At 36.8% G+C, this 27464-nt stretch overlaps 1 protein-coding gene across 3 annotated transcripts in view; it reads right to left on the bottom strand.

The window, feature by feature from the left end:
• CHN1 (chimerin 1) overlaps positions 1-27464 on the bottom strand; it is a 195002-nt gene that overhangs the window by 76544 nt on the left and 90994 nt on the right. For 2 of the 3 annotated variants that reach the window (XM_025849933.2, XM_073882258.1), the window contains one exon: positions 3669-3957. In XM_025849933.2, coding sequence (XP_025705718.1) covers positions 3669-3957 — 289 coding nt within the window. Of the gene's footprint in view, positions 1-1608; positions 1684-3668; positions 3958-27464 lie in introns of those variants that run through there. The other variant, XM_073882261.1, reaches the window with a different exon arrangement.

Genomic DNA, 27464 nt, shown 5'->3' with positions numbered 1-27464 from the left:
GTTATTTGGCTTGGGTGCAGTTCCATAAAACCAATAAATGGATTCTGCACACCCTTGCCATCGCAGGTCATTCTAACATGTGAGAAAGTTTCAGGGCTTAGAAGACTAAATCCAAAAGTAAAGAGGTTCTGGCTAGATTCAGAGTTCTGACTTATAGCACACGTTTCTGAAATGCAAATTATATATTTGACAGTTTATATTATTAACAGTTATGAGGCATTTTTTAAAGCATGCCCTCAAAGAATTTAAAATTACATTAATAATAAGTATAAAATCATCATAAAAATTGTTGCATTCAGCCATTGGTCCAGTATCTGTTGAACATACTATATTTACTACTTAAAAAAAGAAACTATTCAAATATAGTTCCAAGATAAAGTTTTGAAAAGCCACTAATAAAAGCTGAGCTCATGGCCAGTCTGGATGCTAAAGTTAAGCCATTTTTAGAAGAGAAGGAAGTCTGGCTTTTCAACATGCTACAACTTCATGATTAAATTTTCCTCAATGTTTTTTGAAAAAAATTTTAAGTTTCAGACTGATATTACAAGTTAGAGAAACAACTTAAACAATTAAAAAAAATGACAGAGATGTCACTCAGAAAAAAAATTTCCCCCCTCACAATAGGCCACAAAATTTCCGAGGGACAGCTAAGAAACTTCAGGATTCACTTCTTGTGGCAAAAAAACTTTATGGCCATAAAACCATCCTGACAACCTTCCACAAAGGTCAGATGCTCGGCTTACACCTTAAGGACTGAAAAAAAAAAAAAATACACATGGAATTCTTATCCTTCAATCTTAGAACAAGTGAAGACCCTAAGAGATCATCTGGTTCAAAATTTCCCCAAGTGGATTTCATGAAACATTTTTCCCTAAATAACTTTCTGAATAGCGGTGTGGTGATCCAGATGAGTTTGGGAACACTCTTGGAGAGTCAATACGTGTTAGGTTATTAGTGAAACTCAGAAGCCCAAAGAAAAGAAATAGGTAAGTTAAAAAAAGACCTATTTTTTATCAAACTTATTTGAGCACGGGGCCCTTTCTGCAGCAAGTATTTGTAATGAAAATCTTGTAAAATTACTATCTAATAGAAAGCCCCTTCTCTGTGAAGAACCTGAAGTCCAGACAGGCTAGGGGATTGTCCCAAAATGATACAATTAGTTGGTGAATAAGCTAAAAACAGATCTCCCTTTCAAGACCCAACTTCGGTGCTGTTTCTAGTGCCGTGTTCTCTCTCTCGCACAATACCTACACTCCTTGAAGGATCACAGACTATAACAAGAACCACATCTTGGAGATCATCTCTCCAAAGCCCTCTTGTTAAAGGTGGGGGAGTATCAGTCTCAGAGAAGTGAAGCAATTTGCCCAAAGTGACCCATGAAATCAATTCCTGTAGTAGAAATGGAAGCTCTTTAATTCCAATACCAGACACCTTTCCACAGCAGCATACTAGCTCCTGCAACATCAACACTTTTTGCCTCTGCAGAAAAGGCAAACCCCTCATGGACAAGAGGGGCTTTAGCTATTCAGGACCCAGTAAAATATTTATTAAACCATACTTGTGGCAAGAGATATTTTAAATCAATTAAACATGATTGTCTTTACTTACAAATGTCATCAACTGTGACAGGGAATCAATGTTTCAAGCTCTTGAACAGGTCATCATCCCTGTCCTGTTGGATGACACCTATAAATAAAATAAATCTATTTTTGAGTGAGTAGATTTTAAGCCAACTAGATTTAGCATGCAGTTTAAAGCAAAGAGTAATTTTTAAAGTGATTCTTAATCATGTACTGCTGGAGAGAACTAGTTTCCAATGCCAGCTATTTCGCTCTATGTGGCTATCACTGGTCATCAGCACAAGACAATCCAGGCGATGTAACATGTAATGTTACCAGAATACACGGGCAATCATGGATCCTAGAGCTAAAAGGGTCCTCTAGGCATTATCTACCTCAGTGTCTTTCCTTTGTGAATACTATCTTCTCTTTGTAGGAGGGACAACCAAGACCCTATGAGGTTAAATGACTAGCCCAGTGGGAAATAGCTAGCTAAGTGTCTTTAGCTGAAGTTTCTTGATGTTGAAAAGTATATCCAGAACACATTAGCAAACACATTAGGCTGATCAACTCTAAAAAACCCACTGCACACACTGTAAAAATATTTCACAAATGTTGACTTAGAATATTCTATCATAGCTGCGTAAAATATATTTTCAGTATTAGAGATATTTAAATACAAGCATTACTGAAAAATGCCATGAATGGAAAATAACCAAAAGTGAGAGAATGGGAATTAGAGAGTGAAAAGAACAATATTAAATATAGCATGCTTTTAGGATTCTAAATTCTGGTTACTTCCAAAAAAGATCTGGGTTCCTAACAAATACGAATATATGAAAACCATTTTCTACAATATAAAATTTCAAATCTTGGTTTCTCTGTAGCCACAAAGTATCACTTTGAGTTAGATTTGCCAAAAACTAAAATTTAGGCTAAACAGTGAACATTATAGATTTCCATTCTGTACCTAAATACTTTAAGACGATTGGAAGTATTTTAGGATGCCATCTTGAGGTAATACTACAGCTGTTAAAATAACATTATCACCAAACTCAAGTGCTTACTATGTGCCAACCACTGTTTGATTATTTTACACATACTATCTCCTTCAATCAATTCTCACAACAATTTGATTATTACTATAATTTTGCAAATAAGAACATCAAAGCACAGAGAAATTAAGTGACATGAAGTAAGTTCACACAACAGGTAAAATGGCAGAATTTGCACACGAATCTGTTTGATGACACACTCCAAGCTCAAATCACTATGTAATACTGCATTTCTTTAACATGGCAACTGGAGAGTCTCAAAAATATAAGAATGGATCAACACAATTCCAATTAGAATACATAAAATTCTCCCACCTACAACCCACACAATATAAAACATCAGGAAATTCACTCTTTTTCTTGGGGATAAGGAGGCAGCTATGGACAATTTTCAAAATGAAATAATATTAATGCCAAGGAACTGAAACTTCTAATGTTAACTTTAAATATATTACAAGATATGCCAAATGAAAAACTTAAATTGCCTTTTATAATTAAAATAAATCTTTCTGATTCAATTACTTCTTAAGAGTCCATAAGGAGATAAACGCTCCTGTTACTCAGGACTGACTGATTCTCTAAAGAGTGTAACTGTTATTGATAGACTGAATTTAATCCTATGTATTTTAAAGTATGGATATATATCATTTTGCTAAAGAACAGAACTACTTACAAAGAACGAAAAAGTAGTCTTGATGGATTATGTGACCTCCTCAACTTCTCATGTAATACAGTTATCTTTTCTTGACCACAGTTATGTTTCTGACCCGAAGTCCTGAACTTTTTTTTTTTTTAATTAGGGGACATTTTTTTTCAACATAGTTTTGAAGCCATGAAACTGATGAAATAGGAAATAATATGGAACACAAACATATACCTGACATAACTGAACAAGAATTAGATATATGCAAAGCTCAGCACCACCGAAACCAGACATCAGGGAAAATGCACATCTTTTTCAAAGCTCTGTGGAGCCACCCTCTTCTGGAAGTCATGGCTTTTTCATACGGACCCCGAACGGAAGAAGATCAAGTGTGGTTTCATGGTAGCTTACCCTTTTCTCTGACACCCCATCCTGGCCTGTAGAATCTCTCTCATCATGTGTCTCTTTCAGGACTGGCATATGTTTTTGGTATGCTGGCTCTCTGTTTAAGGTTGTGTATCCTATGTGCTCATAAATTGGGTTTATCGTCATCTTGGCAATGTATTCTGCTGCCTTGGTTTCAATATAGAGAGTAATCAATCCATCAGTCACCAGATCGTGGATGGACTCAAAGCGCTTCTCCCCAACGAAGTGCTTTCCATCGTAGTACAGCCTGAAGTTTCTGGTTTGACTTCCAAATCTGCCTCAATGAAATGGGAAAGATGTTTTTAAGAAAAGCAAGCAAGTGAATTCTTTCTGAAAAAAAAAGAACAAAAAAACCCTTTTGCTTTGTTTGTGTGTGTCTTCTTTGTTAAATAAACTGTGGCTAATCTCTATGAATCGCCTGGAATATAGAAAATAAAACTTTTGAACACAAAGAATGAACTTGCAACAACTAGGGATAACTAGCCAGATGCATGTCTCCTCTAGAAGGAAAAAAATGTTCTTGTTTATCTTTTTAAACCACTTCATTATCCTGTAGGAGAAACAAGGAAAAATAAAGCTCATATCCTATTAGAACACATTCTATATTCAATTGGTCAATTCCATCATAGATGAAATTTCTATATTAACATGTTCTCTTCAAGTTGATCAATAAAAATATTCAACATACTACAGACTCCAGAATTCATGTCTTTTAATGGGAAAGCTCCATTTAGGGCTCACCTAAGTATGATGCCAGTAATCATTTAAAGTAGAGCTGATTCCAGAACCTGAGCCATACAAGCAGGACAGGAGGGCAACAGAAACATAGTTTTGTGATTTCTAGCCACGGGTCAATGACTTGCTCTTCCCTATTACACAGTCATTTTTCTGTGTCTCCTTGTTGAGTCTAAGCAAGAAATATCTGCAATGTGTGTGTGTGTGTGTGTGTGTGTGTGTGTGTGTATAGGGCATAGAAGTCGTAAACTATTGGACTCTAGAAATTCTGTTCTCACTTTTGGGTCATGTTTTGGAAACATACTTTAAAAACTGGAGAATAATGGTTTAGTTTTATGATAATTTCAGTATTTTGCTTCCTGACTTTATGAAAGCTGATGTCACAAGGCACCAAGAACCAGTATCATGGTCTCCTAAAGGCAGTCCCAAGTGAGCCTAATTAAAAACTAAACAAATCAAAAAGAGTATATTTAATTTCATTGTTTAAAATACACAGAACAACAAAAACAGAACAGAGGTGAACTAAAATACTAAAATAATACCCTGTTTAATACTAAAATAAAGTGTTTAATTAGGACCGCAAATGTATGCAACAATATTATTCTGGTATAGGTTATATTCCAGAAGGACAGGACTTAGCAACTTAAGATTCTACTTTTAACGTATCCTTAAAAAAAGAAAAACATTTTATAATGGTTTGAGGGTATCTCTGTTTCTGTAGTTCAAACTGAACTTTAATAATTATTTAATCTAGAACCTGACATTCTATGGTCCTTCTACTAAAATAAAATTTATCCACCTTTTGGTTCCTTAAAAGCAATTACATTTTGATTTATACTCAAGTAAATGATCCATATAATTGCAATTTCCCATTCTCTATTTTCCTGTAATGTTACAGACATATTTCTCCTGAGTAAATTTTAAGTCTGAAAAATTGGAAGGTAATATTTCTACACCAAAATTAAATATAAAAGTTTTTTTCAGTTTAAAATACTACTTTTATAATTTCCTTTTTGCTACATATTATCGGGTTTTGGGAAATAAACCATGGAAAGCCACTTTATAATTTTTATAAGATTCTTAACAACAATAATCAGTCATAACACTGTTTAACATGAAGTCCTTTTATATTTCAATTGTATTCAGAGGCATTTCAATGAAAGATTAGACCATTTTACTCCTTCAGGGGTTTATGATTTTACAATGCATATGACACTTAAACTAAAGACTATCTGGGGCACCTGGGTGGCTCAGTCATTAAGCATCTGCCTTCGGCTCAGGTCATGATCCCAGGGTCCTGGGATCAAGCCCCACATCGGGCTCCCTGCTCAGCGGGAAGATTGCTTCTCCCTCTCTCACTCCCCCTGCTTGTGCTCCCTCTCTCACTGAAACTCTCTCTGTCAAATAAATTAAAAAAAAATCTTTAAAAAAAATAAAATAAAATAAAGACTATCCAAGCAGTGGTGGCAGGAATTTGTCACTCGAATTTCTTCTAAAATCTGAGCAGTATGGGAATGTCGGGCAGAAGGGAAGATGGCTGGCTTGGCCGCAGTTAGACTGAAAGAACAGAGAAATCTAGGGTGCTTCACAACGGGCCTATTCCTAATCCAGCCAAGGGAAGTATTTCCTGGCTACCTCTAGGTACTGGGCAAAAGAGACTAAGTAAATTTGTCCTTTCCTCTCATCATAGCAACTTTAAGAGATCCTACAAACAATTCCCAATTTCTCCTGAGTCTGCACTTCAGCTTTGGACTTCCAGTCCAATCAAACCTCAAGTCTTAGGGAAGGTGATCAGATAACGAAAATAACTCATAATATGGGTTGATTTAAAACTTAACCTCAAAGGACAAGAAAATGAATTTCCATTTCGGAATTATGATTGATTTTTTTAAGAAAGCTGCATTATTTTTACTTACAGGAACTGTACGCTTTCTTTGCCTACCCTGTACCGCCCTCTCTTTACTTTGGAAGTTACATAAAGAACAACATCACAGCACAGACCAACAGAGTCGTCTTCTCTTCTGTGATTTGAAAGGCATGATAGAAAAATCTTTGAGGATGAGGAATGGATGTGTTTCTTCTACAAAAAAAGAGCCATAAAAGGAGAGATGCCAAATCTAAGAGCAAAGAAAGAATCCTTCCTTGTAAAAGTTTACCTCTTACAGATTGTCATTTGTGCAACATTTAACAACACACCCAGGAACTCTGTTAAATATTGGTGCTTCATAATAAAGTTCCTGTTCCCTTGATTACCTCAATAGGAAAAGGATATACATAAAAACAAGTCAATACAAACACAAGATGAAATGCTGAATTTTATTTATTTTTAAAAGTCTGTTTTGGGGTGCCTGGGTGGCTCAGTCGTTAAGCGTCTGCTTTCAGCTCAGGTCATGATCCCAGGGTCCTGGATTGAGCCCCGCATCGGGCTCCCTGCTTAGCAGGAAGGCTGCTTCTCCCTCTCCCCCTCCCCCCTGCTGTGTCTCTGTCAAATATTTATTTATTTGTTATTTGTTTATTTAAACAAAATCTTTTTTAAAAAAGTCTGTTTTAGTATTTTTTTTAAAGTAAACTCTACCCCCAACATGGGGCTTAAACTCATGACCCCAAGTTCAAAGTTACATGTTCTACCAACTGAGCCAGCCAGGTGCCCCAAAATGCTGAATTTTAAAGAGTTCATCTTTAGTTTGATTCCTAAAAAATGATTATAAAAATGTGTATAGCCTTGGTCTTATATGGAAAAGTTACATTTCTGTGCAGTGATTCATGAAAGCAAGTGAATCCAACGTCTCTCTCAACACTATGAAAACGAAGGAACTCACTGCTTAATAAGGTCTCAGAGCTATACTGCTTATGTCCAAGTGCAAAAGCACCATTGCATCTTGAATTAGAGTTTAACCAGGGAAAGGCAACCGTGGGGTCCTGTGTTTTTAATAGAAAACCTTAGGCTTTGGGATCAGACAAAATAAGTTTAAATCCTGGGACTGCCACTTTTTAGCTGAGTGATTTGAGAAAATCATTCTTCAGATTCTGCATCTAGAGAACAGGAATAACGTTACTTCTCTCCAGAAGGTTGTGAGGATTTCATAAGCATATTTAAGTCAAAGCTAAGTACATAATAGGTTCACGGAATGGTAGTTCCCTTTCTCCTTCTCTGTTAGGTAGGCTTCTGCAGAGGACGACAGAACGTGTATCAAACAATGAAGTAAAAGAGAAAAGAGAATAACTATGCACTGAAGGGGGCTGGACGAATGACTGCTAATACAAATAACTTGTACGGGCCCATCTCTGCACCGCCTGCTTCTACAGTCAACCCAAGGCAAGGACAAGCACTCTGTGAATTTCTTTCGTGTCCCTGAATAAGTTTATAGCACCTGATTGAACAGAGTGGAATCACAGCAGAATGCAGAGAGGGGAGGAAGGGAGAAGCAATGAGTCTTTGCACTACGGCCTGTGAGTCAGGTCTCTGAATTCAAAGACCGTAGTCAGACCGAAGGCAGGACGTGTGAAATGGATCTGGTGACACCAGCTGAACTCCACAGTATGGAGAACTGACTTGTAAAAACTGTTAAAGCTAAACCATTTTCCTCCATTTTTACAGGAAAATCTTTCTTTTCCTCTTTTCTTATATTTATTACCTGCATCTGCCCTTGCTTTTTTATAGCTGTTCCCTCTTTGGTGAACATATTTGAGACAAACTCTCACCTAGTTAGAGTTCAACAAAATTCACTGTCTCCAAAGTGGTACTGTGGTTAACAAATAGAAAAGAGAGACTGGGATAATGTGCTTTGAACTGCTACTGTTGTAGTACATAATTACCACTTTTAGAAATGTCTTTTTCTCCAGTGATTTCAGGTTTGGGTTTTCATGTTTTAAAAAGCTGTTTAATGCTGTGCCCAGTTGCATTCAGATGAATTTCAAAATATATAATTCCAACATCTAGCTTTAAACAGCGAACAAAACCCTTAATACCATCCTTTCTATTTTTTAGAAGTAAACTGTACTCAAAAAATTCAGTCTAGAGGTACAAAGTGATGAAAATATGTACAAGGAATAGCCTTTGGGATTTTACTTTACTTCTTCTAAAACCAAGAATCAGTTCTGATTTGAGGTTAAAGGATTTGAAAGTATCTCTTCAAAGGAAAGCTCCAAGCTAACAGATGTTTTCTCTTAACAAAGAAACATATACAACGCACTTGTCTAAGTTAACAATAAAATGTTAGAACTATTTCCAGAAACCAAAATGCAAGAACAATTTTATTTGTCATAAATACATATTTGTGTACTGTTTACCAAAGTTAGAGAAGCTAACCAAATGATGAAATACAAGAATCTCATAAATTTAATCGTATATACACCCTTGAAAGAAAGGTTAAAACAGACACAAGAATATGATGAGGCGGGGCGCCTGGGTGGCTCAGCTGGTTAAGCGACTGCCTTCGGCTCGGGTCATGATCCTGGAGTCCTGGGATCGAGTCCCACGTCGGGCTCCCTGCTTAGCAGGGAGTCTGCTTCTCCCTCTGACCCTCTCCCCTCTCATGCTCTCTATCTCATTCTCTCTCTCAAATAAATAAATAAAATCTTTAAAAAAAAATAATATGATGAGGCATTGAGTTAAATACTAAAAAATGAAAGGCTGAGGAAGAGAGAGCGTAGCTATATGCAGTTTAAAAATACTTTCTCCATCATTACCTTTGTTAGGGTATTGTGTTTGTCTATCTGGTCCTAGAAGTTTGGACGGTGGAATGGGGCAAAAGTATTAAAATATGTGAACTCATGATGATATTCCCTTGGCACAGTAAATCATCTTCAGCGAACAAAGCAAGCCAATGTGCCTAACTAAACCTCAAAAGGTGGCACCAGGCAAGCTCTGGAAGGTGGAACTGATAGAGAAGAACGAACTGAAGATCTGCTTAAGAAGCAGTAAGATCGCCCCGCCAACACACACCTTTTCCAATCCTATCTCCAATGCCACCCCTTCCCCCACAAAGATGGATAGGGTAAAACAAGGACACTGTGAACTGAGGGACACCAGACAGAGTTGAAGAGAAAGGTGCTATCCTGAAAATTAAGTGAAAGTTTTAAATATTGAAGATTGAATCCCCCATCTTTCTTTGTTGCCAAATTCTCAAAAGGCTTGCACTTTTCACGATAGGAGACTGGGAGATTCTGCTCTGGGAAATCTGATCCACCCAACTGAAAAGACTTAAGATCACCCTCTACTTGGCTGGTTTCTTTCAAGCTCTTACAACTACCAGTCAGCTTTTTAGTGCCAAGTAAACTTAAATATGAACAGTTAGCCAAAGACCACCTGACATCTGAGGAAAGACTCTCTCACGAAGGACAAAGACAGATAAACAGAATGGGAGAAAACTGAAGGAGAAACACTAGGATGCTATAAAAGAGAAATAAATATAAAATGCATAGAAAAAATGAAGATAGCATAAATGAGAACTTTAAAGGAAGAAATGAAAGAAAGTTGAGAAAATTTTCAAGAACAGCAATAAGATGGAAATAGAGAAAAAAATAAGATAATCAATCCAAGAAGTCCAACGTCTAAATAATAAGAGCTCTAAAAACAGGGAGCAGAGAAAATCGAAAGGGAAGAAATCCAAAAAGATAATTAAAGAAAATTCATTAAAGTTGAAGGATACAAGTTTATACAATGGACAATTAAAATAGGCTCACACCAAGAAGGGAAATATGCAAAGGCCTTCAGTGAGTAGTCCAGTAAATGCAAATCACATCTTCAGATTGGTAAAACCTAACAAGTCTGAAATACCATGCACCAGCAAAGATATAGAGTACCTACTATAACCGGCCCCTGGCATACTGTTTAACAAATATTATCTGGTAAAGTTGAATAGATGCATTCCCTATGACATAGCAATCCTACTCCTAGACAATGCCCTAGACAATATGATTATATGGACTAGGAGACACATACACATGCACACTCACACCCTAACAGTAATGTTCTTAAATGCCTAAACCTAAAAACCACATATCCCCAGTAAAACAGAAAAAAATGTAGTACACATACTGTGATGGTTAATTTTATATGTCAGCTTGAAGGGTGTTTTCAGATGATATTAACATTTATAAGTGCACTTTGCATAAACAGACTGATCTCCATAATTGGCAATTGGGTGGGCCTCATCCAGTAAGTTCAAGGCCCGAACAGAACAAACAGATTGGCCTCACTGAGCAAGAGGGGATTCTCCAGCACACTGCCTTTGGATTTAACTGCAACACCTATCCTCCTAAGCCTCAAGTCTACCAGCCCACACTGCAGATTTAGACTCGCCAGTCCCCATAACCACGTAAGTCAACCGCTTATGATAAATCTCCTTCTCTGTATGTGTATATCCACACACATCCTATTCATTCTGTTTCTTTGTAGAACCTTGATTAATAATGAAATACTAATATAGCAAGGAAAACAAATACATGCAAAAACATGGATGAATTTTACAAATATAATGCTGGGAAAAAAGAACAAGTTACAAAAAAGAATACACACAATATGGTCTGATTGTATAAAGTCCAAAGGCAGGCAAAACCCAAATGCTATATGCAGTATATGTAGTACACGAAATCGTATGTATGGATAGTAAGACTACAAAGAAAAGCATGAAAAAGATTAACTATAAAGTGACCACAGTCGTTAACCATTGTGTGGAAGTGGGGGACAATGACAAGCAAGGGAGATACGGGGAATTTCTGGATTACCATTAATATATCTTGATGTGACAGGGATTATATAGATTTACATATATTTATGTGTAACCAATTTTTAAATTGTATTTAAATTTTACATGCTTTCCCATATGTTTTATTTTATAATAAATTTGTTTTTAAAAATATACCATCCAAATGACAAAGAACCTTAACCTGGAAGAAAAAGCCATCAGAAACAGATGCCCTCCCTGTAAGCCCTTTACACTACAGAACTTAAGAATATAAATTTAAAGATTTTATTTATTTTATTTTAGGGAGAGAAAGTACATGTGTGAGTGGGGGGAGGGGCAGAGGGAGAAACTCTCAAGCTGACTGCGCTGAGTGCAGAGCCCGACCTGGGCCTTGATCTCACGACCCTGCGATCAAGACCTGAGCCAAAACCAAGAGTCAGACACTCAACCGACTGAGCCACCCAGGCGCCCCTTAAGAATATAAATTTAATAACAGAATTCAATGATGAGTTTTTAAAAGAATGAGGTAAGATTATAGAGCTAAGAAAAAAAATGAGTACCTACACAGTTACTACAAATCTAATAAATCACTAGAAATGACCAGAAATACAATCAACAGGACTGAAAGGCCAATCGAGGGTGTAGAGATAAGGGCTTAAATCATCAACTGCATGGCTAAAGAAAAATCAAAGAGTAAATCAACTGCAAGTACCTGATAAACATAGACGACTAAGACAATCCAACATAAAAACTGTGCCTCAAGTTCAGATGCCAACACATGGAACAGAAAAATTATTCAGAAACAGAATTTGGGAAATACTCCAGCAAGGGGAAAAAGGAACTGAATCTCAAGACCGAGAACACACTGTTTCATGGATGAGCTTATAAAAATACTATCAACATTAAGACAAATCCTGGTTTAAATTACTAAATTTGAAGCATAAACAAGGAATTTCTCAGATAACCAGGCAGGAAACTGTCACTTTCCCTTATATAAGGGGGTGGAAAGCAAGATTGTTCTCAGACTTCTCTACACTCACAATAAATGTCAAGAAACAGTGGATTACCATCAAGTATTGAGGGTAAGAAAAAAATACACTGAAGATATTCTATCCAAACAAGCTGTTGTTTAAATTAAAGACAACAGAAGACAATCTTGTTATAAAGTTATAGCTTCCCTAAGTCTTTAGAAGCCAATGAATGAAGATGTCAGTTTTTTTGGTGCCCCCCCCTTTTTTTAAGCAATACTGCACGTAGGAGGAGCAATTCAACATTTTAGAATACTGATGCCTTTAAGAAATGCCTAGAATCTTACTTAAGCTAATAAATGACCATTCTTTACAATAGAACTAGAGTTATTAGAATTTCACTTCCATGAAATGCAGTGACTCTCCTGATCATGCACTGGTGAATGAGCTTGCTATGTCTTTAGGATACAACAGAACTGTTGTAATGAAACCCAATTCAAGTGAAAGCCTGGTGAGACCTGTTCCATTACACTAAATGGTCTTCATAGAGCCCGAAAGGCTCAAGCCTTAAAGGTGTCTTAAACTCAGGGAAGAGCTTATTCACTGGTAAAATCTCTTGTTAACAATTTTAATGAGAGTGCCTTGCGTCTTGGAATTCATAAAATCTCTCCTACTCATGTTTTCTTCCCATTACCTACTCATTCTTGCCAACGCCCAACTCACAGCCTTCCTCATTTCTATCATAATCTCTTAAACAACAATTGTTATATAGAATGTCAAGGATAAGTTAATGGATGTCACAGTCAAAAACATGAATAAAAACTCACTGCTATACTGTACTTGTAACAGTCACAGATTTTTATTTTTTATTGTTATGTTAATCACCATATATTACATCATTAGTTTTTGATGTAGTGTTCCATGATTCATTGTTTGTGCATAACACCCAGTGCTCCATGTAGAATGTGCCCTCTTTAATACCCATCACCAGGCTAACCCATCCCCCTACCTCCTCCCCTCTAGAACCCTCAGTTTGTTTTTCAGAGTCCATCATCTCTCATGGTTCGTCTCCCCCTTGACTTACTCCCCTTCATTCTTCCCCTCCTGCTATCTTCTTCCTTTTCTTTTTTCTTAACATATGTTGCATTATTTGTTTCAGAAGTACAGATCTGTGATTCAACAGTCTTGCACAATTCACAGCGCTCACCATAGCACATACCCTACCCAATGTCTATCACCCAGCCACCCAGTCACAGATATTTTTTTTTAAGATTTTATTTATTTATTTGAGAATGAGAGACAGAGAGCACGAGAGGGAAGAGGGTCAGAGGGAGAAGCAGACTCCCCGCTGAGCAGGGAGCCCAATGTGGGACTCGATCCTGGGACTCCGGGATCATGACCTTAGCCAAAGGCAGTCGCTTAACAAACTGAGCCACCCAGGCGCCCCTCCGTCACAGATATTATTTTATTTGACCAGTGATTCAGTAAGGTTAGAAAAGATCATTTATTTGAGCAAGTATATGTCAATGTCATTCCAAAAAAGATGTTTTGGGTCATCACAAAAACACACCTATTTCAGTGTACTGTTCAATTTGATAGCTAACTAAATTATAATAAAAAGATTTTAAAAATGAGAATGACTATGTTAAGATAATAAAATGCATATGGCCCAATCAAACCTTTATGGAAGAAGAGAGGATGGCTTAGTTTTCTGGAACTATAATGCCTGGCAGAGCTATTAATTAATAATGTGCTTTGGTGAACTTTACCTACAGCTACTGGCTCATCTACCAATCATGAGATAAAACTGTATGTTGAATGAGTGAAGTACAAGAATTCTGTCTTCTCTTATTTTACAAAAATCTTAAGTCTGAAAGATGAGACTCTGTGATTATCTAATTCTTTGCTATTGCTTGTTGTAGATCCAGGCCCCTAGGCTCTATCCCAGACCATCAGATTCAGAATCTGCGTTGGTAACAAGATCTTGAGGTAATTCCTATATGGCTTGAAGTCTGGGAAACACTAGCCTAATTCGACCCCCTCACATTGTCAATGCAGCAATGAAGACATTCAAATTCCTAAACAGTAAAATAGAGAGGCTAATAGAAATAACCCCGAAGCTCAAAACAATACAAAATTAAAAAAAAAAAAATTCAACCCACTGTTTAAAATAAAATGGTTCTTTTTCTAAATTAGTACCAGCTGCTTTTTAGTCTCTTTCTGGAAAGCCTCCTAGTCCAACATGAGTCCAAGTGCACTGTGCTCCCCAGTACTTCTAAGCACTGCCAGAGCAGCAGGTCCCCAACCAAACTAATCCATCCTGTCATCTCTTGAGAAAACCATTCCTTCTCCAACATTCCTTAATGGAACCACCACCCACCGTCAACCCCGCCTAAACGTTCGTAATTATCTGAGATTCTTCAATCTCCCTCTACATTTAAACTTTTATTTATTGACTGATCTTTCTGAGTCTATGCAAACTCTGCCCATTCTGCCTACAGCCATGAGCCTTTGTTCCAGGAAAGATCTTATCACACTACTTTCCCTTTTGAAAACTGTTAATGGTTCATTACTGCCTATAAGAAAAAGTCCAAACACTGCAGCAAGTCCTGAGCCCTTGAGAATCAGTTATTAGTTTTACTTTGAAAGCAATGGAGACTAGCAGTATGTGGCACATATTAGACCCTAAGTGGCAGCAGAATAGAATTAGTAAAGGGTCCATTAATACTTTCCCCTAAGTTGGCCAGCTGAATGTAACAACAACAAAAAAAAAAACACAAAAAAACCGCAAACCCAAAAAACAACTATTCTAAAAAATACATGTAACAGAGAATTGCCCAAATAGAAGCAGATTACTAATTTTGTGATAATTACCATGATATAGTATTTGTCATGTATAGAGCTGTAATGTTTTCCATATTGTTAACTGGGAGTAAATAAATGAAGAAATAACTTTTCTCATGCAGTGAACCAATTATAATAATTTCTCCTACCTTGTTTTCATTTTACCATCAAATCGGAGAAACAACAGTATGTCTAGCCAATAAATAAATGGATGTGCTTACTTATGGAAAAGTATTATACACACATTTTAATCTTTTTAAAACAAGAATAGGTCCAGAAACGAAGAGTGTATTTGTATAATTAACAACATATTTGGCTTCTTCAAGAGCTGGTAATTAGTCCCACTAACAGCTTATTAAAATCTTGTTTTTGTGAGTATACTACTTCAGGATAAAAAGTCACTCTATGATAGGAGTTTATAAGAGCATGGAGTTATATATGTGTGTGAGTGCTTATAGAATTCTATACATATACATAAGGGCATAAACACACACACCCCCACATTGTTCATATAGGTTTTTCAGATTCCTACTATTTAATTCTCTTAAACAACAAAATGTTTTTATTTAATCCTTTCTGTATAAACTATACAATTCTAAATATCACACATGGACTATAATTTAATATTTAAAATATTAAAGTTACTAATAACAATAGTTTAATATTTTCTTAAATATTAAGGTTCATTATCATGAATATACGACTAAAATTCTAGTGTCTGAATATCCCACAGGCTATTGTAACGTATTGAGTCAGCCTTTCCTTGGATCTACATTGCCCCCAATCACTGAATTTTTAGTTCTTGAATCTAGTTTTATATTTTTAAATCCTCTTTGTAGGTTACCACCTGTGTTCACCTTCTAACCTGCTACTTTTTATTGGCTGTAAGCTTGGGGAAAAGATACGAGGATTTATTAATATTTTATATAAAACTATATTAAATAAGACTCTAATGGGGATTACTGACCATTCCTTTGCAATCAACACACAGGCTCCATGGTAGCTAGGTAGCCGCTCAAAGACATTTCCCCTGATTTCCAGCCTCCTGGCTGTATTTTAGAGATCCGAGGTTGCCAACAATTTGACTTCCAGACAAGTAGGATGTTACTGTAGCGGAGGTAAGCCTAAATTTGACTAAATATATACCTTTAAGTTTGTTATCTAGTGGTCATTAACAATCAGATATTACTAAATAAAATGGATCATAAAAATGCCTCACTCTAAAAAGCAATTTATTAATGTATAATCTATATATAAGAAACTGCATCCATTTGAAGTGCACAATTCAGTGAGTTTTGACAGATCCTATCACAGATTCAGAACATTTCCAACATCCCCAAAGCATTCCCTACGTCCTTTTGTGGCCTACCCTTTTTTTCCTTATCCTATTCAACCACTTACCTTTCTTGAACTATAATTTTCTACCATTTTCTGTAAATGGAATCATACAGCACATATTCTTTTTGTGTTTGGATGTCTCAGCTTTTATAAACCATCACTTTTAAACTGATGGATACTGTTCTCATTGGATTTTAATTGCAACTAGACCAGGATTTCAGGCTGCGGAGAAGCAATAAATGAAATTTGTAATTGCTTTTTTGCTTCTAGGGTTGTTCTTAAATAGCCAATTACATCTGATTAAGATGTAAGTACCAAATATAATCAACCTGTTAGTTGGAAACAAAGAATTATCAACATAGCCATGGTTGCAAATCACTGACTTTTAAATGGCTAATAAGCAAAAGGCTTAAAATGTAATGCATAATATATCTATGTGTGTACATTCTTTTAAAAGATTTGTTTATTTGAAAGAGAGAGAGAGAGAGAGAGAGCACAAGTGGGGGGGTGGGGACAGAGGGAAAGAGTCTTAAGCAGCCTCCGCGCAGAGCCCTACGTGGGACTAACCGACTGCACCACCCAAGCGCCCCTATGTATGTTCATTTTTATAATACTATTTAATATTTTTGAGTGTTCTGTGCTAGGCACTATGCATGCCTTCTCCCAAAGAATCCTTCCAATAGTATGAGGTATTATTACATTCTCATTTTATTGATAAGGAAACTGAGACTTAAGGGAGGTAAGTAATTTGCCCAAAGTTTTACAGAAAATGCTGGAACCAGAGTATGAATATATCTAGAACTGTCTGACTGCAAAGCCACGTTCTGAACCACTGACCATATATACTGATTTAAAACCACAGCAACAAAAAGTTCATCAGAAGCTCAATAATTGGGTTATGTACGTTTTAGAGCAGCATGGCAAAAGACTCATGAATACCTATCCACTTAAGAGATCCTTAGATAGGGGCGCCTGGGTGGCTCAGTCGTTAAGCGGCTGCCTTCGGCTCAGGTCATGATCCCGGGGTCCTGGGATCGAGCCCTGCATCGGGCTCCCTGCTCAGTGGGAAGCCTGCTTCTCCCTCTCCCACTCCCCCTGCCTGTGTTCCCTCTCTCGCTGTGTCTCTCTCTGTCAAATAAATAAATAAAATCTTTTTTAAAAAAAGAGAGAGATCTTTAGATAAGAGCAATAAAGAAAATGAAAAATGGTTCTTTAGTTCCTACTTCAACTGTATCACAGGGAGGCATTCTAAGTCTGATAATTATCCAATGCAATTTTATTAAATAAGCCAGTATATTGGGGCACCTGGGTGGCTCAGTCAATTGAGCATCTGCCTTCAGCTTGGGCCGTGGTCCCGGGGTCCTGGAATCAAACCCCACACTGGGCACTTAGCTCAGCAGGGAGGCTGCTTCTCCCTCTCCCTCTGCCCCTCCCCCCTGCTTGTGCGCTCTCTCTCTCTCTCTCTCAAATAAAAGCTTTAAAAAGATAAAAAATAATAAAAATAAAAAAAATAAGCCAGTATACACCAAGCAGTGCAGGAGGTTCAAGGAAACCAAGAAGACTAGTTCCTGCGTTGGAGGACGTCAATTTACTGTAAAGACAGACATGTAAATAGATGATAACTGTAGGTGGTAACTTGTTCTTAGGTATACTCTGGGAACATGTGAAGAGCTTTTCCCAAAATAAATGAATAACCATGTGATCAACAGTACAAGGCATAAATGTATTCAGTAGAAACTCAAATATCATCTTGCACATTAGGTACCATCCCTAAAAATAAAAACACCTGAGTCATGAACAGATTTCTAAGTGATCCTAAAAACCTGGCAGCAAACATCTAACGGAAACCTTAAGAAAAATTTTGAAAGACCTAGCAGGATGAGTCAATCTGCAGCTTGGAAAATGACCACAGCTGAGAACAGAAGCAGGGCCAAAAGCTAACACAATTGTCTGAAATGAGCAGATGAGGAGCAGAAGGACAGAGAAGCACTCACTCAGAACAATGACAAGAGCCATAGGGCAGCTATTTTAGCCTAAGAACATCATGAGATATTCATAGGATATCTGTTCTACTAGGCTCAGGGAAGATAGGACAATTTGAGGGGGTAGGGATGGAAAGAGAAACCAGAAGAAATATTCAGTACACTTAATAAGATAAGGGTAATGTATATAAAAGATATAGAAGAGCAAGATGGATGAACAGGAAGTCCCAGCCCTCCTTCCTCCATAGAACCATTGAATTAAAAACATATGGACTAGAATTCTTTTATGAAAACTCCAGAACCCATTTAAGAAACTGCATGCAGTACTGCCAGGCAAGTGCAAAGCCAAGACAAGCCTCACTGGAACAGCTAAGAAGGGCTATTTCATGTTATCTGACTGTTCCTTCCCCAAGACAACACAGTTCAGCTTGGCTTGTGGCTTCTCCCCTAACGGTGGGTGTGGAGGAAATAGAGTGGGACATTCTGGCGTTGTGGAGGGCTGCCCAAGGGACGGGTTAGTATCTCACACGATTCAGAGTGCTAAGGTAAATGGCATGGTTTGGATGCCTGGGGGCTTCTGAAAGCAAGGGATAATGGGAGCAGCTTGCTGCAGCATCAGAGAGCCTGCAGTGCCACAGATGGGCTGGCAGGGCTTGGTGCAATCCGGAGAAGGTGCCCAACTTGTTGTTTCTCCCTCAGAAGGGAGAAGGGGCATATATCCAATGTTCTGGCTTTTCAGAGAGCTTCCCAAGGGAATGGTGTCTGTCTTGCCTGATTTGGGAAGCTTCCAGGGAGCTAGGATGCTTCAGATGCCTGGAGGCTAGTGAGAACAAGGAGAATAGGGCAGCTTGCTCCTGTAGCACCCAAGAACCTGCAGTACCACAGACAGATACCAGATGGTACAAGAGTACAAGGTCCTGAAAACGAAACTGACAAACCTCTTTAATTGAGAAATCATATGAGCTTCTCCCCTATGGGGAGAAGTCACCCCACCACCACCACCCAAAAGGTGTCAGAGACCTCCAAAATCTATACATGTGCTGATTGGTGAAGGCTTCTTCTGTATGAAACCAGTCCATAAAGACTGGAAAAAGTGGGTATATTTACAAATGGAAAAAAACTCAGAAAAAAACCAAATACAAACCACATAAAGAACCAGGGAAACATGTTCCAATCAATGGAACAAAATAAATTCCCAGAAACCAACCCCAAAGAAACAGAGATCTATTAGTTATATGACAAAGAATTACAAATAATTTTCTTAAAGAAGCTCAATGATCTAAAAGAGAGCACAGTTAGACAATTAAGTGAAATAAAATCAGGAAAAAGATGCATGAACAAAATGAGAATATCAAGAGAGACAGAAACCCTTAAAAACAACCAAACAGAAATTTTGGAACTAAAGAATAATTAGAAAAATTTGGTCAACTAATATTCAACAAGGGATCTAAGAATACCCAACGGAGGAAAGCACAGTCTCTTTAACAAATGATGCTGGGAAAACTGGAGAAAACAGATGAAGAACAATGAAATTGGATCCCTATCTCACACAACGAACAAAAATGAACTCAAAATGGATCAGAGATTTAAACATAAGAACCAATAACATAAACTCCTAGGAAAAAAAACATAGGGAAGAAGCTCATTGACACTGGTCTTGGCAATGACTTTTTAGACATGACACCAAATGCATAAACCCCAAAAGCAGAAATGACAAATGGGACTACATCAAATTCAAAAGCTTCTGTACAGCAAAAGAAACAATCAACAAAATAAAAAGACACCCTACAGAACAGGAGAAAACTTTTGCAAACCACTTATCAAATAAGGGGTTAATATCCAAAATATATAAAGAACTCATAAAACTTAACAACAAAAAACCCCAAACAATCCAACTTAAAAATGGGCAGGCGAACCAAAAAGACATATTTCCAAAGGGGACATCAAAATGGCCAACAGACAGATGAAAAGATGTTCAATATCACTAACCATCAGAGAAATGCAAATAAAAAAACCACAATGAAGTATCACTTCACACCTTATAGAACAGCTGCCATCAAGAAGACAAGAGACAAGTGCTGGCGAAAATGTGGTGAAAAGGAAACTCTTATACACTGGTGGTGAGAATGTAAATGGTCCAACCACTACAGAAAACAATATGGAGTTTCCTCAAAAATTAAAAATTGACCTACTGTACAATCCAGCAATTCTACTTCTGGATATATACCCAAAGGAAAAGAAAACAGGGTCTTAATGGGACATATGCACTTTCATGTTGATCACAGCATTATTCACAATAGCCAAAACATGGAAACAACCCAAATGTCCATCAATGGATACATGGATAAAAAAGATGTGGTACATATACACAATGGAATATTATTCAGCCATGAGAAAGGAGGATATCCTGCCATTTGTGACAACAGGGATAAACCTTGAGCACATTGCACTAAGTGAGATAAATCAGAGAAAGACAAATGCTAGATGATATCACTTATATGTGGAATCTAAAAAATTTAAACCCATAAAAAACAGTAAAATAGTGGTTACCAGGGGATAAAGAGTGGGGGATAAGACTGACAGTGGTTAAGGGTACAAATTTGTAATGAGTAGTAAATAAGCCATAGAGCTCTACTGCAGTGTACTGTACCGATGTAATGTGATAAATATCACTGCCGTGGCAATTATATCACAATATACAAGTGCATCAAAGTAATAACTATACACCTTAAATTTATACAATGTTACACGTCAAATTTACTCAATTTCAAAAAAGGTTCAGCATCAGACTTGATCAAGCAGAAGAGTCAGCAAAACTGAAGGCAAGTCATTTGAAATTATTGAGACAGAGGAACAGAGAAACAAAAAGAATGAAGAAAAGTGAAGCTCCTAAAAGACTTATGGTAGATCATCAAATGGACCAATACATGCATTACAGGAGTCAGAAGAAGAGAAAGAGAAAGGGACAAAGAACTTATTTGAAAAAACAATGACTGGGCGCCTGGGTGGCTCAGTTGGTTAAGCGACTGCCTTCGGCTCAGGTCATGATCCTGGAGTCCCGGGATCGAGTCCCACATCGGACTCCCTGCTCAGCGGGGAGTCTGCTTCTCCCTCTGACCCTGCTCTCTCTCTCTCTCTCTCTCTCTCAAGTAAATAAATAAAATCTTTAAAAAAAAAAAAGAAAAAACAATGACTAAAAATGTCAAAAATCAGAGAAAGGAAATGGATACTCAAATTCAAGAAATTCAAAGAACTCCAACCAGGATGAACCTAAAAGAGGTTCATACCAAGATTCATCATAATCAAAATGTCAAAAGTCAAAGACAGAATATTAAAAGCAGCACAAGAAAAATAGCTCATCATGTACATGAGAGCTTCCATGATACTCCCAGTGGCTTTCTCAGCAGAAACCTTACAGGTGAGTGGGAGTGGGATGGCATATTCAAATCACTGAGAGAAAAAAAACTACTGCCACTAAGAATATTAGATATGCTAAAAATGTCCCTCAAAAACGAAGGAGACAAACAAAAGCTTTATCTTTCCCAGATAAACAAAAGCTGAGCGAGTTCACCATCACTAGACCTGCTTTATAATAAATGCTAAAGACTTGCAAGTTGAAACAAAAGGACACTAGACAGCAGCATGAAAATATATAAAACTATAAGGCCGGCTGGTAAATGTAACTATACAGACAAACACAGAATGCTGTGATCCTGTAACAGTGAAGCACAAAGCACTATTAATTTTGATATAGAATTTAAAAGACAAAAGCTTAAAAATAATGATGACACTATGTTAATGGATACACAATATATAAAGATGTAATTTGTGAAATCAGTAACATAAGTGGAGGTGAGGAGGTATAAAAGAGCTTTTGTATAAAACTGAAGTTACGTTTTATCAGCTTTAGGTTATAACCATAAGATGTTTCATGGAAGCCTCACGGTAACCATAAATACCAAAACACAAAAAATCAAATGAAAAAGGAATCAAAGCATGTCTACACAAAAACATCAATGAAACACAGGGAAGGCAGCAAGAGAGAAAAAGGGAGACAAAATAGTTTTAAGACAGAGAAAACAATTAACAACGTGGCAATAGTAAGTCCTTCTCTATCAGTAACTGCTTGAAATGTAAATGGATTAAACTCCCCAATCAAAACACAGTGAGTGCATATAAAAAGCATATGTAGCAATTTCTTCCTAGAAACATGGCCAAAGGCAAGGGGAGCAAGGGCAAAAATGAACTATTGGGATTTCAGCAAGATAAAAAGCTTTTGTACAGCAAAGGAAAGAGTTAACAAAACCAAAAGACAACTGACAGAATGGGAGAAGATATTTGCAAATGACATTATCAGATAAAGGGCTAGTATCCAAAATCTATAAAGAACTTATCAAACTCAACACCCGAAGAACAAATAATCCAATCAAGAAATGGGCAGAAGACATGAACAGACATTTTCCCAAAGACATCCAAATGGCCAACAGACACATGAAAAAGTGCTCAACAACGCTCGGTGTCAGGGAAATCCAAATCAAAACCTCAATGAGATACCACCTCACACCAGTCAGAATGGCTAAAATTAACAAGTCAGGAAACGACAGATGTTGGCGAGGATGCGGAGAAAGGGGAACCCTCCTACACTGTTGGTGGGAATGCAAGCTGGTGCAGCCACTCTGGAAAACAGTTTGGGGGTTCCTCAAAAAGTTGAAAATAGAGCTACCATACAACCCAGCAATTGCACTACTGGTTATTTACCCCAATGATACAAATGTAGGGATCCAAAGGGGTACGTGCACCCCAATATTTATAGCAGCAATGTCCACAATAGCCAAACTATGGAAAGAGCCAAGATGTCCATCAACAGATGAATGGATAAAGAAGATGTAATATATATACATACACACACACACACACACACATATGCACACACAATGGAATATTATGCAGCCATCAAAAAACCGAAATCTTGCCATTTGCAATGACGTGGATGGAATTAGAGAGTATTATGCTAAGTGAAATAAGTCAATCAGAGAAAGACATGTATCATATGATCTCACTGATATGAGGAATTCTTAATCTCAGGAAACGAACTGAGGGTTGCTGGAGCGGTGGGGGAAGGGAGGGAAGGGTGGCTGGGGATAGACATTGGGGAGGGTATGTGCTATGGTGAGCGCTGCGAATTGTGTAAGACTGATGAATCACAGACCTGTACCTCTGAAACAAATAATACATTATATGTTTTTTAAAAAAAAAGATAATAGGAAGGGGAAAACGAAGGGGGGGACATCAGAGGGGGAGACGAACCATGAGAGACTATGGACTCTGAGAAACAAACTGCGGGTTCTAGAGGGGAGGAGGTGGGGGGATGGGTTAGCCTGGTGATGGGTATTAAAGAGGGCATGTATTGAATGGAGCACCGGGTGTTATATGCAAACAATGAATCATGGAACACTACAGCAAAAACTAATGATATAATGTATGGTGATTAACAACATAATAAAATAAAATTTAAAAAAAGCATATGTAGTCTACTAGACACTCACAGTAGATGTAAAAGACACACATAAGCTGAAAATGAAAGGATGGAAGAAGATTTTCTATGCAAACACTAACCAAAAGAGCAAGGTTGACTGTACTTATTATATCAGACAGACTTTAAGTCAAAAATGGCCACAAGAGACAAAGTCATTATATGATGATAAAAGGATCAATTCACCAGTAAGACATAACAATTCTAAGTATATATGTTCCTAACACCAGAGCACCCAAATGTATGAAGCAAACATTCACAGAAATGAAGAGAGAAATAGACAGTAACGCCATGTTAGTAAAAGATCTCGATAATGGACAGAACAACCAGACAGCAATAAGGAAAGGGAGGACCTGAACAAAACTACAGACTGACAGGACCTAACAGACATATATACAGAACACCCACTCAACAGAAGCAGCATGTATGTTCTTCTCAAACACAAAGAGAATATTCTCCAGGATATATTACATGTTAGTGCACAAAAGAAATCTTGACAAATTTAAGAAGATGGAATCATACCAAGTATTTTTTTCTAATCACAGTGGAATGAAACTAGAAGTCAACAGCAGTAGGAAGATGGGAAAATTCACAAATATGTGGAAATGAAATAACCTACTCTTGAAAAGAAATCACAAGGGAAATTAGAAAATAGTTTGAGATAAATAAAAACAAAAACACAAAGTACTAAGAGGGAAGTTTACAGTAACAAACACCTACATTAAAAATGAAGATCTCAAATCAACAACCTGACTTTACACCTCAAGGAGCTAGCAAAAAAGAAAAAAGAAAGAAATCAAAGTTAACAAAAGGAAGGAAACAAAGACTAAAAGATAAAATAATTTAAAAACAACTGAAAAACAATCAATGAAACTAAGAGTTGATTTTTTGAAAATATCAACAAAACAGATAAGCACTTAACCACACTACAGACAGACATATAGTAGGCAAATGGAACAGAATGAAGAGCCCAGAAATAAACCCTCATGTATGTCAAATGATCTTTGACAAGGGTGTCACGATGGGGCAAGGATGGTCTTTTCAACAAATGGTGCTGGGAAAACTGGATATCCACATGCAAAAGAATGAAGATAGACCTTTATCTTACACCATATACACAAAATGGATTAAAGACCTAAATGTAAGACCTGAAAATATAAAACTCCTTAAGAAAGCATAGGAGAAAGCTTCATACAGTGGAACAGGCAATGATTTCTTGGCTTTAACACCAAAAGCACAAGTAACAAAAATAAAAATTGACAAAGGGGACTACATCAAACTTAAAAACTTCTACACAGCAAAGGAAGCAATCAACAGAGTGAAAAGGCAACCTATGGAAGGGGAGAAAATATTTGCAAGCTGCATATCAAATAAGGGGTTAATATCCAGAATATAAAAAGAATCCATACAGCGTAATTTAAAAAATAATAACCTGATTAAACAAAGCACTTGAATAAACAGTTCTCCGAAGAAGATACACAAATGGCCAACAAGCATATAAAAAGATGCTCAACTTCACTAATCAGAGAGATACAAATCAAAACCACAATGAGGTATCGCCTTATACCTGTTAGGATGACCGCTATCAATAAAACAAAATGACAAGGGTTGGTGAGGTTGTGGAGAAACTGGAACCCTTGTGCAATGTTGGTGGGACTGTAAATGGTGCAACCACTATGGAAAACAGTATGGAGTTTCCTTAAGAAATTAAAAATAGAACTACCACATGACCCAGCAACCCCACTTTTGGGTATATAGTCAAAAGAACTGAAAACAGACTTCCAAGAGATATTTGCATATCCATGAACACTACAGCATTATTCACAATAGGCAATATGTGAAAGCAACCTCAATGTCCATCAAAGGATAAAAGGATAGAAAAAAAATCTGAGCCAAATACAAAAGGCAAATACTGCACAATTCTACTTACAGGAGGTATCTAAAGTAATCAAACTCATAGAAACAGAAAGGAGATTGGTGATTGCCAGCAGCTAGGGGATAGGGAGGGAGAGTCACTCACTGTTCAACAGGTACAGAGTTTTGTCATGCAATATGAAAGAGTTTAGAGACCTGACGTACAACAGTGTGCACAAAGTAAGCAATAATTTAATCTACACTTGAAAATGAAGAGGGTTAAAAAATACATGTATGTGTACATAAATATAGTTCAGGAAAATGAGGGTGTGGTTTAGGACTACCAAAAAGACAATCCAGTGAGACAGATCAGTAACTGCTCTTTCCTGAGTAAATCCAAATATAGTTCTTCATACAAAACAGCAGAAGTTATGATTCTTAATCTATATACCGTACATGTGGCTATTTGAAAACAGTCATCCCTATCCACGGCAGAGGAGGTTTCTGAAATCTTAAAAGATACTACTATAATTATTACGTATACATAAAGTTTCCATTTTCCCCTCTGAGCAACTCATGGAAATTGTTTATTTTTATTGACAGTGGAAAGTTGAAGGTGTATTATATTTTCAGTCAACAGAGGATAGAAATGAATATGACTGAAATCTAGACATTGAAACATTTCTGGTACAAGGGGAAAATGAAAGCCTTCACCAATTAATTAAAAACAACACCCATACTGGACTCTAAAACCACATCCATGAATGCTTACATGACATTTATAAAGTCCTTAACTATTTTTGGCTTCACTATTTTTTACTCATATAAGTTGGAAAATTAAAAATTAAGTTAAAAAATAAGAAGTCACTAAAGTCAAATCTAAAATGAAACAAACCAACCATATTCTTTTATATATGATTTTATTTATTTATTTATTTATTTACTTACTTACTTACTTACTTACTTACTTACTTACTTACTTACTTCTACTTGCCTGCCTGCCCCAATAGCATATAAAGAACCTGGTTTATATTCCTGAGATAGAACTGGATACTGCTACAGAACTCATTAACTTCCCTCTATATTGAATATAACAAAGATTAAGTTTGTAAAAGAAAAACCCACAAACCTCTTTTCTTCACATCTTCGTCTGTGTTCTCTTTCTTCTTCCCAGTCAAAAGTACATACTTGATTTCCTTCTGTTTTCAAGATATATCGTCACCTACTTATCATCTCTTTCTAAACTTTGTTGGAAGGTGATATTTGCCTGGGGCAGGGAGTGCAGTTTAATTACGTGCAGGAATTTAATATATATCTGCTTTTAACATCACTGTACTTAATTCTGCTTACCAATAAATCTTCAAAACTCATTTGTTGGTCAGCTGTCGGGCTCATCTAGTTAAATTCTAATGTATATCACCAACTATATATATAATATCACATAATGGTATAAATCATACTTTATCCACACTACAAATGTCATATCAACATTCAAATCACACATATACTTTAATAAAATGGTTTATAAATATGAAAAAATAGGAAAGGGAAAAGGGAAGCAAAGAAAGATATTTTCTTTTCCCATTTTCTTTCAATATATTCTGGCAAATTCTAAAATTGGTGTGTTATGAAATTCTGAAATCTGTGTTCTGGCAAAATCTGACTACAAAAAGTTGGATAATTTTTTGGAACTTTGTGCTTATTCAAAGAATCTTTCTTATTCAAAATGGATCCAATTTCTGAAATCCGCTCAAATTTGGAGAATGGAAAGATAGTTTTTCTTGAAATAATAAACACTTTGTATACTTATTGAATTTCTATTTTTTTGTACATTATAA

The sequence above is a fragment of the Callorhinus ursinus genome, unplaced genomic scaffold, assembly GCF_003265705.2.
Source record: "Callorhinus ursinus isolate GAN/ISIS: 27379988/994484 unplaced genomic scaffold, GSC_fseal_2.0 scaffold2, whole genome shotgun sequence".
In the NCBI taxonomy this organism is placed as follows: domain Eukaryota; kingdom Metazoa; phylum Chordata; class Mammalia; order Carnivora; family Otariidae; genus Callorhinus; species Callorhinus ursinus.
The sequence above is the reverse complement of the archived record's forward strand: the minus strand, read 5'-3'. Positions and strand labels throughout refer to the sequence as shown.